Source organism: Salvelinus fontinalis, chromosome 26, assembly GCF_029448725.1.
Source record: "Salvelinus fontinalis isolate EN_2023a chromosome 26, ASM2944872v1, whole genome shotgun sequence".
Lineage (NCBI taxonomy): Eukaryota > Metazoa > Chordata > Actinopteri > Salmoniformes > Salmonidae > Salvelinus > Salvelinus fontinalis.
Window position 1 is genome coordinate 6,478,091 of NC_074690.1, and position 15,705 is coordinate 6,493,795.

The following is a 15,705-nucleotide window of genomic DNA, read 5'->3' on the forward strand; positions in this document are numbered from 1 at the left end:
GACCCCCCCCCGTCCCTTCATTCTGAATAGAATCAGGACCCCCCCCCGTCCCTTCATTCTGAATAGAATCAGGACCCCCCCCGTCCCTTCATTCTGAATAGAATCAGGACCCCCCCCCGTCCCTTCATTCTGAATAGAATCAGGACCCCCCCCCGTCCCTTCATTCTGAATAGAATCAGGACCCCCCCCCGTCCCTTCATTCTGAATAGAATCAGGACCCCCCCCGTCCCTTCATTCTGAATAGAATCAGGACCCCCCCCCGTCCCTTCATTCTGAATAGAATCAGGACCCCCCCCCGTCCCTTCATTCTGAATAGAATCAGGACCCCCCCCCGTCCCTTCATTCTGAATAGAATCAGGACCCCCCCCCGTCCCTTCATTCTGAATAGAATCAGGACCCCCCCCCGTCCCTTCATTCTGAATAGAATCAGGACCCCCCCCGTCCCTTCATTCTGAATAGAATCAGGACCCCCCCCGTCCCTTCATTCTGAATAGAATCAGGACCCCCCCCCGTCCCTTCATTCTGAATAGAATCAGGACCCCCCCCGTCCCTTCATTCTGAATAGAATCAGGACCCCCCCCCGTCCCTTCATTCTGAATAGAATCAGGACCCCCCCCGTCCCTTCATTCTGAATAGAATCAGGACCCCCCCCGTCCCTTCATTCTGAATAGAATCAGGACCCCCCCCCGTCCCTTCATTCTGAATAGAATCAGGACCCCCCCCGTCCCTTCATTCTGAATAGAATCAGGACCCCCCCCGTCCCTTCATTCTGAATAGAATCAGGACCCCCCCCCGTCCCTTCATTCTGAATAGAATCAGGACCCCCCCCGTCCCTTCATTCTGAATAGAATCAGGACCCCCCCCGTCCCTTCATTCTGAATAGAATCAGGACCCCCCCCGTCCCTTCATTCTGAATAGAATCAGGACCCCCCCCCGTCCCTTCATTCTGAATAGAATCAGGACCCCCCCCGTCCCTTCATTCTGAATAGAATCAGGACCCCCCCCGTCCCTTCATTCTGAATAGAATCAGGACCCCCCCCGTCCCTTCATTCTGAATAGAATCAGGACCCCCCCCCGTCCCTTCATTCTGAATAGAATCAGGACCCCCCCCCGTCCCTTCATTCTGAATAGAATCAGGACCCCCCCCGTCCCTTCATTCTGAATAGAATCAGGACCCCCCCCCGTCCCTTCATTCTGAATAGAATCAGGACCCCCCCCCGTCCCTTCATTCTGAATAGAATCAGGACCCCCCCCCGTCCCTTCATTCTGAATAGAATCAGGACCCCCCCCGTCCCTTCATTCTGAATAGAATCAGGACCCCCCCCGTCCCTTCATTCTGAATAGAATCAGGACCCCCCCCGTCCCTTCATTCTGAATAGAATCAGGACCCCCCCCGTCCCTTCATTCTGAATAGAATCAGGACCCCCCCCCGTCCCTTCATTCTGAATAGAATCAGGACCCCCCCCCGTCCCTTCATTCTGAATAGAATCAGGACCCCCCCCCGTCCCTTCATTCTGAATAGAATCAGGACCCCCCCCGTCCCTTCATTCTGAATAGAATCAGGACCCCCCCCCGTCCCTTCATTCTGAATAGAATCAGGACCCCCCCCGTCCCTTCATTCTGAATAGAATCAGGACCCCCCCCGTCCCTTCATTCTGAATAGAATCAGGACCCCCCCCCGTCCCTTCATTCTGAATAGAATCAGGACCCCCCCCGTCCCTTCATTCTGAATAGAATCAGGACCCCCCCCGTCCCTTCATTCTGAATAGAATCAGGACCCCCCCCGTCCCTTCATTCTGAATAGAATCAGGACCCCCCCCGTCCCTTCATTCTGAATAGAATCAGGACCCCCCCCCGTCCCTTCATTCTGAATAGAATCAGGACCCCCCCCGTCCCTTCATTCTGAATAGAATCAGGACCCCCCCCGTCCCTTCATTCTGAATAGAATCAGGACCCCCCCCCGTCCCTTCATTCTGAATAGAATCAGGACCCCCCCCGTCCCTTCATTCTGAATAGAATCAGGACCCCCCCCGTCCCTTCATTCTGAATAGAATCAGGACCCCCCCCGTCCCTTCATTCTGAATAGAATCAGGACCCCCCCCCGTCCCTTCATTCTGAATAGAATCAGGACCCCCCCCCGTCCCTTCATTCTGAATAGAATCAGGACCCCCCCCGTCCCTTCATTCTGAATAGAATCAGGACCCCCCCCCGTCCCTTCATTCTGAATAGAATCAGGACCCCCCCCGTCCCTTCATTCTGAATAGAATCAGGACCCCCCCCCGTCCCTTCATTCTGAATAGAATCAGGACCCCCCCCGTCCCTTCATTCTGAATAGAATCAGGACCCCCCCCGTCCCTTCATTCTGAATAGAATCAGGACCCCCCCCGTCCCTTCATTCTGAATAGAATCAGGACCCCCCCCGTCCCTTCATTCTGAATAGAATCAGGACCCCCCCCGTCCCTTCATTCTGAATAGAATCAGGACCCCCCCCCGTCCCTTCATTCTGAATAGAATCAGGACCCCCCCCCGTCCCTTCATTCTGAATAGAATCAGGACCCCCCCCCGTCCCTTCATTCTGAATAGAATCAGGACCCCCCCCCGTCCCTTCATTCTGAATAGAATCAGGACCCCCCCCCGTCCCTTCATTCTGAATAGAATCAGGACCCCCCCCGTCCCTTCATTCTGAATAGAATCAGGACCCCCCCCCGTCCCTTCATTCTGAATAGAATCAGGACCCCCCCCCGTCCCTTCATTCTGAATAGAATCAGGACCCCACCCCCGTCCCTTCATTCTGAATAGAATCAGGACCCCCCCCCGTCCCTTCATTCTGAATAGAATCAGGACCCCCCCCCGTCCCTTCATTCTGAATATAATCAGGACCCCCCCCCCGTCCCTTCATTCTGAATAGAATCAGGACCCCCCCCCGTCCCTTCATTCTGAATAGAATCAGGACCCCCCCCGTCCCTTCATTCTGAATAGAATCAGGACCCCCCCCGTCCCTTCATTCTGAATAGAATCAGGACCCCCCCCCGTCCCTTCATTCTGAATAGAATCAGGACCCCCCCCGTCCCTTCATTCTGAATAGAATCAGGACCCCCCCCGTCCCTTCATTCTGAATAGAATCAGGACCCCCCCCCGTCCCTTCATTCTGAATAGAATCAGGACCCCCCCCCCGTCCCTTCATTCTGAATAGAATCAGGACCCCCCCCGTCCCTTCATTCTGAATAGAATCAGGACCCCCCCCCGTCCCTTCATTCTGAATAGAATCAGGACCCCCCCCGTCCCTTCATTCTGAATAGAATCAGGACCCCCCCCGTCCCTTCATTCTGAATAGAATCAGGACCCCCCCCCGTCCCTTCATTCTGAATAGAATCAGGACCCCCCCCGTCCCTTCATTCTGAATAGAATCAGGACCCCCCCCCCGTCCCTTCATTCTGAATAGAATCAGGACCCCCCCGTCCCTTCATTCTGAATAGAATCAGGACCCCCCCCCGTCCCTTCATTCTGAATAGAATCAGGACCCCCCCCCGTCCCTTCATTCTGAATAGAATCAGGACCCCCCCCCGTCCCTTCATTCTGAATAGAATCAGGACCCCCCCCGTCCCTTCATTCTGAATAGAATCAGGACCCCCCCCGTCCCTTCATTCTGAATAGAATCAGGACCCCCCCCCGTCCCTTCATTCTGAATAGAATCAGGACCCCCCCCGTCCCTTCATTCTGAATAGAATCAGGACCCCCCCCCCGTCCCTTCATTCTGAATAGAATCAGGACCCCCCCCCCGTCCCTTCATTCTGAATAGAATCAGGACCCCCCCCCCGTCCCTTCATTCTGAATAGAATCAGGACCCCCCCCCGTCCCTTCATTCTGAATAGAATCAGGACCCCCCCCGTCCCTTCATTCTGAATAGAATCAGGACCCCCCCCGTCCCTTCATTCTGAATAGAATCAGGACCCCCCCCGTCCCTTCATTCTGAATAGAATCAGGACCCCCCCCCGTCCCTTCATTCTGAATAGAATCAGGACCCCCCCCGTCCCTTCATTCTGAATAGAATCAGGACCCCCCCCCGTCCCTTCATTCTGAATAGAATCAGGACCCCCCCCGTCCCTTCATTCTGAATAGAATCAGGACCCCCCCCGTCCCTTCATTCTGAATAGAATCAGGACCCCCCCCGTCCCTTCATTCTGAATAGAATCAGGACCCCCCCCCGTCCCTTCATTCTGAATAGAATCAGGACCCCCCCCGTCCCTTCATTCTGAATAGAATCAGGACCCCCCCCGTCCCTTCATTCTGAATAGAATCAGGACCCCCCCGTCCCTTCATTCTGAATAGAATCAGGACCCCCCCCGTCCCTTCATTCTGAATAGAATCAGGACCCCCCCCGTCCCTTCATTCTGAATAGAATCAGGACCCCCCCCCCCGTCCCTTCATTCTGAATAGAATCAGGACCCCCCCCGTCCCTTCATTCTGAATAGAATCAGGACCCCCCCCCGTCCCTTCATTCTGAATAGAATCAGGACCCCCCCCGTCCCTTCATTCTGAATAGAATCAGGACCCCCCCCGTCCCTTCATTCTGAATAGAATCAGGACCCCCCCCCGTCCCTTCATTCTGAATAGAATCAGGACCCCCCCCGTCCCTTCATTCTGAATAGAATCAGGACCCCCCCCGTCCCTTCATTCTGAATAGAATCAGGACCCCCCCCCGTCCCTTCATTCTGAATAGAATCAGGACCCCCCCCGTCCCTTCATTCTGAATAGAATCAGGACCCCCCCCGTCCCTTCATTCTGAATAGAATCAGGACCCCCCCCGTCCCTTCATTCTGAATAGAATCAGGACCCCCCCCCGTCCCTTCATTCTGAATAGAATCAGGACCCCCCCCGTCCCTTCATTCTGAATAGAATCAGGACCCCCCCCGTCCCTTCATTCTGAATAGAATCAGGACCCCCCCCGTCCCTTCATTCTGAATAGAATCAGGACCCCCCCCCGTCCCTTCATTCTGAATAGAATCAGGACCCCCCCCGTCCCTTCATTCTGAATAGAATCAGGACCCCCCCCGTCCCTTCATTCTGAATAGAATCAGGACCCCCCCCGTCCCTTCATTCTGAATAGAATCAGGACCCCCCCCCGTCCCTTCATTCTGAATAGAATCAGGACCCCCCCCCCGTCCCTTCATTCTGAATAGAATCAGGACCCCCCCCCGTCCCTTCATTCTGAATAGAATCAGGACCCCCCCCCCGTCCCTTCATTCTGAATAGAATCAGGACCCCCCCCCCCGTCCCTTCATTCTGAATAGAATCAGGACCCCCCCCCGTCCCTTCATTCTGAATAGAATCAGGACCCCCCCCGTCCCTTCATTCTGAATAGAATCAGGACCCCCCCCGTCCCTTCATTCTGAATAGAATCAGGACCCCCCCCGTCCCTTCATTCTGAATAGAATCAGGACCCCCCCCGTCCCTTCATTCTGAATAGAATCAGGACCCCCCCCGTCCCTTCATTCTGAATAGAATCAGGACCCCCCCCGTCCCTTCATTCTGAATAGAATCAGGACCCCGTCCCGTCCCGTCCCGTCATTCTGAATAGAATCAGGACCCCCCCCCCCCCCCCCTTCATTCTGATCTGGTCCTAGATCAGCAGTCCTATTCTGAGGTTTATGAATACGGGCCAGATCAGTAGATCACTGTTCCAGCTGTGTCTGGTAGTAGAGACTTCATCTCTGAACAGAAGAGATCCAGTAAAATAACATTGTATTGTTCAGTGTGAAACAAACAGGGAAGATCTGATACAGATAACTTCAACAGAAACATGACAATGAGGCTGATTATTATTTACATTCAAAACTAGATTCAACTAGTGTAAGAGACACTGTGTGATAGTAACTCCATGCACGTCCCCTCTAATGGAAGAGATTTGATGGTAACTCCCTCCCGCCATGCTTGAAGGAGAACAAACTGAGCAGAGGCAGGTAGAGAATTGACAAACAACCGAAGATGGCAATAAAGAACATATTTGGAATCTGACAGTGATGTCATCAGTCATGTGTGTGTTTCCCTGACGACGCGGCTGCGGTTGGCGTGGAGCTGAGCCAGCTGGGATCTGAAGCCGCCGCTCTTCTTCCTGGGCTCCTCTTCCTGTGGGGGCGTGGCCTCCTGCTGGGTTAGGGTTTCCATGGTAACGGAGGAGGGGAACACCTGGAAGGTGAGGACCCTGCGTGTACGCTCCAGACCACTGTCATCACTGCTCTCCTGCTGGTCACACCATACACAATGGAGATTTAACGCTAACCGCTAGGGATGTGATTTTATTAACTTAATCATTTGAAATGTCATTGTATATCCCTGTATGTAACAATGTCACATGGATTAGAATTTAATTTAGACAAAGGCCAGCGTTATCAAAGGCCAGGGTTATCAAAGGCCAGGGTTATCAAAGGCCAGGGTTATCAAAGGCCAGGTTTATTAAAGGCCAGGGTTATCAAAGGCCAGGTTTATCAAAGGCCAGCGTTATCAAAGGCCAGGGTTATCAAAGGCCAGCGTTATCAAAGGCCAGCGTTATCAAAGGCCAGCGTTATCAAAGGCCAGGGTTATCAAAGGCCAGGGTTATCAAAGGCCAGGGTTATCAAAGGCCAGGTTTATCAAAGGCCAGGGTTATCAAAGGCCAGTGTTATCAAAGGCCAGGGTTATCAAAGGCCAGGTTTATTAGAGGCCAGGTTTATTAAAGGCCCATACATTTGATTTGTTAACAGCAGCGCTAGATAGAACTTTGTGAAATAACGCAAATCTTGGCTACCTACCGCCTTTCCATCGGGATCGCTATGGAGAGCGCTGCTATGGAGACCACTGCGGTTGAGACTGTTGCATGTTCCCGCCCTCTGACGACTTCCTCTGGACCTCTTCTTCCTCTTCCTCCCTCTGCTCACAGCCTGGCTCTCATATCTCCTCAGGTTCCTACACACAAGGTGTTGGTTACTTCAGTGTGTGTGTTAAATTGAACCTTTATTGAACTGTGTTACCTCAGGTTGTGAGTGTGTGTTACCTCTGTAGGAAAATGTGTGGTCTGGAGCAGGCTGGCTGTTCTCCCCTGGTCTGCTCTCTGTGTCTAATCCGGCCCAGATGGATCCACAGCCTCCTGACAACAACAGCAATACTGTGGGTTACACACACACACACACACACACACCACACCACAGACACACACCACACACACACCTCTCTCTTACCCTTTAACGTTCTGTGGTCTTCTGGGTGTCCACTTCTTCATGAGAACCCATTGGTCACATGACAAGGAAGTGGGATCTGATAGACCAATCAGAGAGAAGGGCTATTAAAATCAGACATCTGCACCTGCTCAGTAGGTTTGTTTTGCTAGGCAACACTCGGTGCAGGACTTCTCTGACGGGGTGGGTGTGTTTGTGTGTGTTCACCATTGTCTGTTAGTTTGTCCAGCGGAGGGTGTCTTCTCCTCTTGGCTTCTCTGTGAAGTCTCTGACAGGTCGAACACAGACCAGGGGGAAGACTCAGTGGAGTGGCCTGAACCACGAAGGAGGGGCCAGAGACAATGCTGTCCAATGAGCAGCAGGATTCAGCGTCTGACTCTACGCCTCTTTCCGTCTGCCCCGTCACCATTCCACCAATCACAGCCTTTCCCTGGCTGACTGACAGCTCTAGCGGTGATGACCCACATTCTGAGACACTGTGGTTTCCATGGTGATGGTTAACCAGGTCATGATCCGTGGCCTCGTCTGAGATCACGATGCTTGAGTCAGCAGATTTCCAGCCCGGCCCTGCCCCTTCACCCTGCCCTCGCCGCCTACTCCTCCTCCTCCTCATCCCCGGCTGGGCAGCAGGATCACTGGAGCCCCAGGCTTCCGAGGCCTTGTTGGAGGCTGAGCGACTCAGTCTGGATGGACGCATGGAGCTTCCCCACCTCATGCAATACTGCAGATTCACCTGCATTACAGGGAGATCATTACACACACAAACCCTGCAGATTCAGCTACAACACAGGGAGATCATTACACACACAAACCCTGCAGATTCAGCTACAACACAGGGAGATCATTACACACACAAACCCTGCAGATTCAGCTACAACACAGGGAGATCATTACACACACAAACCCTGCAGATTCAGCTACAACACAGGGAGATCATTACACACACAAACCCTGCAGATTCAGCTACAACACAGGGAAATCATTACACACACAAACCCTGCAGATTCAGCTACAACACAGGGAGATCATTACACACACAAACCCTGCAGATTCAGCTACAACACAGGGAGATCATTACACACACAAACCCTGCAGATTCAGCTACAACACAGGGAGATCATAAGACCTTGTTGTTCTGGACCAGAACAACAAGGTCTGAAGGAGAAGTAGCTAAATAGCAAGTTGCCATTTCAGACAAAAGATGTGGTATATTACCTGTATAAAATATAAGGCCATGTTTATATGAGCCTCTTTCAAAAAGCCTCTTATTTACCACTTTCTTGCAGGTAGACCCCTTTTATACATATCAGTGGGTAACTAGCAGGGAGGGGTGGGGGGGGGGGGTGTTGTTAAAGTAACTGTCCAGTGTTTCCAGTTTTCTTTTAAATATGACCTATAATTAATTACAATACCAAACATTTTAATTTAGTATGTTAAAAAGCAGCTTCTCTGTGTTGGAATGGTGTGGGCATACGTACCCCAACAACAAAAAGGGCGTATACCGGTCGTTAAATATACTCATGCAGGTAGACCGCTGATTGGCCAGCTCATCAGGAAGGAAATCCTCCTCTACGAGGAAATAGCAAGCATTTCTAAAACTGTCTGTTTGAGATACACGTTTTAGGTTGGGTTTTTAAGTGTTTTTTTCTCTCAAATGTATGCCTTGGCCACAAATACGAGTATAGGTTGAGTCAACAACATTATTTGAGTGTGAGTTAACAGAATAGTAACTTAAGGTTAGATTTTCACTGGACAGTTGGTTTAAACCCTGGGGGTAGTTTGCACTTCAAATTAGGGAGGTGTTTTAAACAATGGAGGTGTCAAACATCTACCTGCAAAAAAAGCAGAAGCATTCACACAAACCCAATTCCTGTATTTTGGTTACAGGGTCTGAAAATGCAGGAATCTTGACTAGTTCTTTCAAATCATATCAAACCCACTTTAGGTGGATTTTAAATGTATCATGTTTTTTGTCTTACCCCTATCCCTTTAAAATATACAAAAAAACAGCCATAAACTTGTGGGATTTTGGTATGTGTATGAACTTTTCCTGTTGAAAAGCGATATCCCAAGTATAAATACTGTAAAGTACACACACTAAAGGGTAAAACAATATGTTTAGTAAAAGGGTTTTGAAATGTGCACATTTCAAGGAGTAAGGCTTTCAAGGTGTTGAGGATCAATGAAGAGTTCAGATGTGCCTTTTGTTAACTAAACAAGGTGTTAACTGGAGGCGAAAAGGAGACATGAGTAGTACTTTAATGTTGCGCTTCTAGCTGCCTACCCTGATGTAGCCACCGGTCTCTCCTCCTTCACTTCCTTGGTCTGTCGAATATTGAGACCTGTGAATAAAAGGACCAACTGTTTGCTGCCTAGCTAACTATTGCCACTAACGTTACTTCCGTCTGTTGTTGTAGCTAACATGCTGCTAGCTAGCTAAGGTAAATGACTGCACTCAAATCTGACCAGCTAGCTACAACAAATGCCCAGCTAGCTAGTTGACTAAGCTAACATAGTTAGCTAACTTTTTGTTGTGTTTATGTTAGCCATCAGCGTCAAAATAGTACTGTATTAGCTGGCTAACGTTACTTACTGAGTCTCAAAATGTTCATAGTCTATCCGTTTAGAAAGAATCATGTCCGTTGTCTCCTGCTTTGAGCTTGCTAACTACCGTAACTAGATGTATGAAAGCAACGGACGGCGAGTGAAAGCAGATTTCGGTTAGGATCGAGGCCACAACAACTCACCCGCAGACAGAACCTCTCTCGCGCAAAGCGCAATTCGAAACTCAGCGCATGCGCAATGGTGACGTGTTCTCCAACGAACGGCTCTTTTTTTTTTTTTACGGAACTTTTTGATGAACGTTGAGAACCGAATAGCATTGGGTAAAAGAGCCGTTCATTCGACTCCCTGATTTGCATTCTACTGCTTTTTTAGCTTAAAAAAACCCAACGTTTTTCTGCAGATAAATTACAACATAGAGTGGGCGAATCCTAAAGTGGGCGAATCCTCACTGCAGAAACAATACATTGTGTCGAGAGCGTGTCAATCTAGTCCACTCTGATTTTTTTCAGTGCATAAAAACAGATGCACAATCGAGCGCATCCTGTCGGCAAATGCTCCGCCCACAACCGGAAAGCTCTCCAGAGGGTGGTGCGGTCTGCACAACGCATCACCGGGGGCAAACTATCTGCCCTCCATGACACCTACAGCACCCAATGTCACAGGAAGGCCAAAAAGATCATCAAGGACAACCGCCACTGCCTGTTCACACTGCTACCATCCAGAAGGCGAGGTCAGTACAGATGCATCAAAGCAGGGACCGAGGGACTGGAAAACAGCTTCTATCTCAAGGCCATCAGACTGTTAAACAGCAATCACTAAATCAGAGAGGCTGCTGCCCACATTGAGACCCAATCACTGGACACTTTAATAAATGGATCACTAGTCACTTTATACAATGCACTCTAAATATTGCTACTTTAATAATGTTTACATATCTTACATTACTCATATCACATGTATATAATTGTATTTTATACCATCTATTGCACCTTGCCTATGTCTTTTGGCCATCGCTCATCCATATATGTACATATTCTCATTCACCCCTTTTAGATTTGTGTGTATTAGGTAGTTTTTGGGAATTGTTAGATTATTTGTTAGATTTCACTGCACTGTTGGAACTAGAAGCACAAGCATTTTGCTACACTCGCATTAACATCTGCTAACCATGTGTGATGTGACAAATACAATTTGATTTGTTTTGATAAAAAATAAATGCAGGCCATGTAATAATTTGGACAGGCAAAAACCCAATTGAATGTGCATTTCACAATCTGACATAATGGACGCTTACCTTTTGGGCTTTACATTGGAGATTTGCAAATTTGTTCATTCTATGTCGGTTTTTAAATAAAGGTTAAATAAATAAAATAAAAAATGAAGCATTTTAAACGAAGAACCGTTTGGGAGTCAAATGAGCCGGCTCTTCTAACGTGAATGGAGCCAGCTCATCCGGCTCAGGAATGCCCTTCTCTCGCGCCAAAGATCGACCACAGCCTCTCGTCATAGAGGACTGAACAAGCACCAGATCCTATTGGCGCGTTCTAGCATAGATCTGCATATTTTCGTTAGGAAACGCCTACTATGTGAAGTGTGCTTGTCCAATCACTAAATTAGCTTGTTGCACTCCTTCTAAACAACGATATTTAATTACAACTTTTGCAAAGTGTAAAGTCTACAAAACTTAGTCCACTCTGTTCATAACAGATTCTAGTTTTCGGATAACTGTATTGAGATACACTTTTTTAATAAATTAGGAAATTTGCGTTATTGGGCTTCCTCTCGGGAAACGCCAAGCAGATACTTCACATGTATACCTCTAGTTGTTCTATCTGTGACAGTACTGTGCAGTGAGTGTGGTGTTCCTGTAGCCAGGGCTGGGACTACATGTCAGATATAACCAATGAGGTAGAGGATGAGAGGACCAAGACGGAAGTGCATGCAAGTAACGTCTTATGACTTGTATCGCAATGAGAAGGAAAATGGTGCTAATTCGTGGATAGAAGTGGACCTTAACAGTGGATGATATCCAGGTAATTGAGTGGGAATGATCACTGGGGTGGTGGTTGCTGGTGGACCCGGGGTCACAACAGACAAGGAAGAAAATATAACATATTATGAGGGCCTCATGAGTGGCCCAGTAGAACATATGAGGGCCTTCCGAGTGGCCCAGTAGAACACATGAGGGCCTCCTGAGTGGCCCAGGTAGAACATATGAGGGCCTCCTGAATGGCCCAGTAGAATATATTATGAGGGCCTCCTGAGTGGCCCAGTAGAATATATTATGAAGGCCTCCTGAGTGGCCCAGTAGAACATATGAGGGACTCCTGAGTGGCCCAGTAGAACATATGAGGGCCTCCTGAGTGGCCAAGTAGAACATATGAGGGCCTCTGAGTTGCCCAGTACACCATATCAGGGCCTCCTGAGTGGTCCAGTAGAATATATTATGAGGGCCTCCTGAGTGACCCAGTAGAACATATGAGGGCCTCCTGAGTGGTCCAGTAGAACATATGAGGGCCTTCTGAGTGGTCCAGTAGAATATATTATGAGGGCCTTCCGAGTGGCCCAGTAGTACATATTATGAGGGCCTCCTGAGTGGCCCAGTAGAATATATTATGAGGGCCTCCTGAGTGGCCCAGTAGAATATATTATGAGGGCCTCCTGAGTGGCCCAGTAGAATATATTATGAGGGCCTTCCGAGTGGCCCAGTAGTACATATTATTAGGGCCTCCTGAGTGGCCCAGTAGAATATATTATGAGGGCCTCCTGAGTGGCCCAGTAGAATATATTATGAGGGCCTCCTGAGTGGCCCGGGTAGAACATATGAGGGCCTCCTGAGTGGCCCAGTAGAATATATTATGAGGGCCTCCTGAGGGGCCCAGGTAGAACATATGAGGGCCTCCTGAGTGGCGCAGTAGAACATATGAGGGCCTCCTGAGTGGCCCAGTAGAACATATTATGAGGGCCTTCTGAGTGGCCCAGTAGAATATATTATGAGGGCCTCCTGAGTAGCCCAGTAGTACATATTATGAGGGCCTCCTGAGTGGCCCAGTAGAATATATTATGAGGGCCTTCTGAGTGGCCCAGTAGAATATATTATGAGGGCCTCCTGAGTGGCCCAGTAGAATATATTATGAGGGACTCCTGAGTGGCGCTGGCACTGCATCGCACTGCTAGAGGTATCACTACAGACCCGGTTTTGATCCCAGGCTGTGTTGCAGCCGGCCGCGACCGGGAGACCCATGAGGCGGCGCACAATTGTCCAGGCTAAGGGACGGTTTGGCTGAGAAGGAGCTGAGTGTAGATGGAAGCAGTGTGGTGAGGACCGCTGAGTTCAGAGATGGAACCTGACTAGAGTATGGATGTATTACCTGTGGTGAGGACCGCTGAGTTCAGAGATGGAACCTGACTAGAGTATGGATGTAGTACCTGTGGTGAGGACCGCTGAGTTCGGGTCTTGTCCCGAGGATGAAAAGGATGATTCGGGTCCAGTGGGAGTGAGATTTGTGGAAAGGATGGATTCTTGCATTTTTGTCTGATCCATATGTGGTGTCAGGTTTGGGTGGAGAAGAGGTTGGGGACTGTTGAGTTGGTTGAGAGTAACTCGGAGTGGATTAGTGATGATTTATGTGAAAAAAAAGGACAATCTCTCTCTCTATTTCTGTCTTGCTTCTCCTTCATTTTGGAAGAATGTATTTGTTCAAAACTGTAGTTGACTCAGAGAGAAAGACAATAGTTGAACAGTTTTGAACAAATACATTTTTCTTGTGTCATTTGTCTTGTCTTGTGTTGTGGTGTCTTGGTCGTGTTGTTGTGTCTTGTGGTGTGTTGTGGTGTCTTGGTCGTCTTGTGGTGTCTTGTGTTGTGTTGTGGTGTCTTGGTCGTCTTGTTGTGTCTTGTGGTGTGTTGTGGTGTCTTGGTCGTCTTGTGGTGTCTTGTGGTGTCTTGTGGTGTCTTGTGGTGTCTTGTGGTGTGTTGTGGTGTCTTGGTCGTCTTGTGGTGTCTTGTGGTGTGTTGTGGTGTCTTGTGGTGTCTTGTGGTGTGTTGTGGTGTCTTGGTCGTCTTGTGGTGTCTTGTGGTGTGTTGTGGTGTCTTGGTCGTGTTGTCTTGTGTTGTGGTGTGTTGTGGTGTCTTGGTCGTGTTGTCTTGTGGTGTGTTGTGGTGTCTTGTGGTGTGTTGTTCTGGTGTCTTGTGTGATGTGTTGTGGTGTGTTGTGGTGTGTTGTGGTGTCTTGTGGTGTGTTGTGGTGTCTTGGTCGTGTTGTCTTGTGGTGTGTTGTGGTGTCTTGTGGTGTGTTGTTCTGGTGTCTTGTGGTGTGTGTGATGTGTTGTGGTGTGTTGTGTTGAAGGTCTTCCAATACCAATAGAGAATTAGTATTTAAATGACAACAGTAACCCAGCTCTGGTAAACCTCCAGACAGGATACATATGGTTAGGGTTAGGGTTAATATGGTTCACAGCTAACAAATTAAAACCAGGTGCAGATGCAAGCGTGCGCACACACACACACAAACACACACACACACACACACACACACACACACACACACACACACACACACACACACACACACACACACACACACACACACACACACACACACACACACACACACACACACACACACACACAGAGAAAGGTCTGGTTACACCACAGCTGGCTTTATTACATAATTTTCAGTTTACAACAAATGCATTTTCAGTGTGATTTGTGTGTGTGTGTGTTTAGTGTGTGTAAGCGTGTGTGTTTGTGTTTCTCTGTGTGTGTGTGTGTTGGGTATATGTAACTACCGATCTGTGTGTGTGATGTCTAAATGACTGTCTGATCTAGAATAATAACAGATAAGAGACACTTTCACTGAAAACATACGACTTTGTAAGTCAAAGTCTTTTAAACTTAAGACTGTTTGAAAAGTTAAGACTGTCTGAAAAGTTAAGACTGTTTGAAAATTTAAGACTGTTTGAAAAGTTAAGACTGTTTGAAAAGTTAAGACTGTTTGAAAAGTTAAGACTGTCTGAAAAGTTAAGACTGTTTGAAAAGTTAAGACTGTTTGAAAAGTTAAGACTGTCTGAAAAGTTAAGACTGTTTGAAAAGTTAAGACTGAAAAGTTAAGACTGTCTGAAAAGTTAAGACTGTTTTGCCAGACATTGACACTGTGTGTAACGCCTTCCACTAGAATATCACATTTAGTGTAAAATACAGACGTACTGATACAGACCTCACAGAGAGGGATCTCTTCTAGAAAAACACAATACAAAAATCAACAACAACAATGGACCTACAGCTGCAACATCTTACACATTCAATATCAGTAACTCTCTGATAAGAGAGGCTTTGGTTGTTTGCGCTTATCTAGTTAATGGTGGAATCTGTCATTTAACTAATTTAAAAGATTCAGCAATCTGGAGTCTCTTGTGTCTTTCGGACGAGCTAAAAGTTTAGCTTCCAAGTTCTGCCATTTTGCTAAAACCTGGAAAACCAAAGAGCACCATATGACTTTAATTCAAAACCCAGAGAACACCTTTTTGTTTATTTTTCATAACTGAAAAGATTCTTACGGACTGCAGCTTTAACAGCTCGTTAGAACACAGCTCGTTAGCTCTAACGAGCTGGTTAGCTCATTAGCAGACCCAGCGGATGAAGCGTTCGAAGAAGGTGGGTTTCCCCAGCGTGGCGTAGTCCTCTCCTCTGAAGATGGCCGACGTGTCTCCCAGGGCAACCTTCCTCAGCACTTCCTGGTCCGTGTCGGTCCCCATGGCGATCACCGTGGGAATACCCTCGGCCCGCCGCATGGCTGAGACACCCTCCTCCAGGCTGTCGCCCGCGGTGATGCCATCGGTGATAAAGACGAAGGACAGTTCAGCGTTACGACGTGCCAGGCGACTGCCCTGTAGACCACACAGAGAGACAGTACAGTTATACAGCATTA

The 15,705-nt window shown here is 48.6% G+C and overlaps 2 protein-coding genes across 9 annotated transcripts in view; both read right to left on the reverse strand.

The window, feature by feature from the left end:
- Positions 1-5,725: 5,725 nt before the first annotated feature.
- si:ch211-227n13.3 (uncharacterized) lies at positions 5,726-10,108 on the reverse strand. Of its 6 annotated transcripts, none has more exons than XM_055882435.1 (7): positions 9,959-10,022; positions 9,496-9,553; positions 7,419-7,944; positions 7,215-7,290; positions 7,031-7,123; positions 6,789-6,942; positions 5,726-6,243 (listed from the first exon to the last, which is right to left on the reverse strand). In XM_055882435.1, the coding sequence occupies exons 3-7, from the start codon at positions 7,924-7,926 to the stop codon at positions 6,031-6,033; spliced, it is 1,044 nt and encodes a 347-aa protein (XP_055738410.1). In that variant the 5' UTR covers positions 7,927-7,944; positions 9,496-9,553; positions 9,959-10,022; the 3' UTR covers positions 5,726-6,030. The 6 variants fall into 6 exon arrangements, with proteins under 6 accessions (XP_055738410.1, XP_055738408.1, XP_055738407.1 ...); XM_055882433.1 differs by having other exon boundaries at positions 7,419-7,932; positions 9,805-9,989; XM_055882432.1 differs by having other exon boundaries at positions 9,805-9,989.
- A 4,308-nt stretch (positions 10,109-14,416) lies between these two features.
- The window catches only part of LOC129823587 (collagen alpha-2(VI) chain-like), a 47,110-nt gene continuing 45,821 nt past the window's right edge, over positions 14,417-15,705 (reverse strand). For all 3 annotated transcript variants that reach the window (XM_055882437.1, XM_055882436.1, XM_055882438.1), the window contains one exon: positions 14,417-15,664. In XM_055882437.1, coding sequence (XP_055738412.1) covers positions 15,398-15,664 — 267 coding nt within the window. In that variant the 3' untranslated portion in view covers positions 14,417-15,397. The remainder of the gene's footprint in view (positions 15,665-15,705) is intronic.

Bases quoted from the DNA above. Each gene is read 5' to 3' on its own strand.
- si:ch211-227n13.3 (XM_055882429.1), bottom strand. From the start codon at position 10,093: ATGCTATTCGGTTCTCAACGTTCATCAAAAAGTTCCGTAAAAAAAAAA. The intron at 7,124-7,214 runs GTAAGAGAGAGG...TGTTGTTGTCAG, and splicing joins AGACCACAGAACGTTAAAGG to GAGGCTGTGGATCCATCTGG. The intron at 6,943-7,030 runs GTAACACACACT...CCTTGTGTGTAG, and splicing joins CCACACATTTTCCTACAGAG to GAACCTGAGGAGATATGAGA.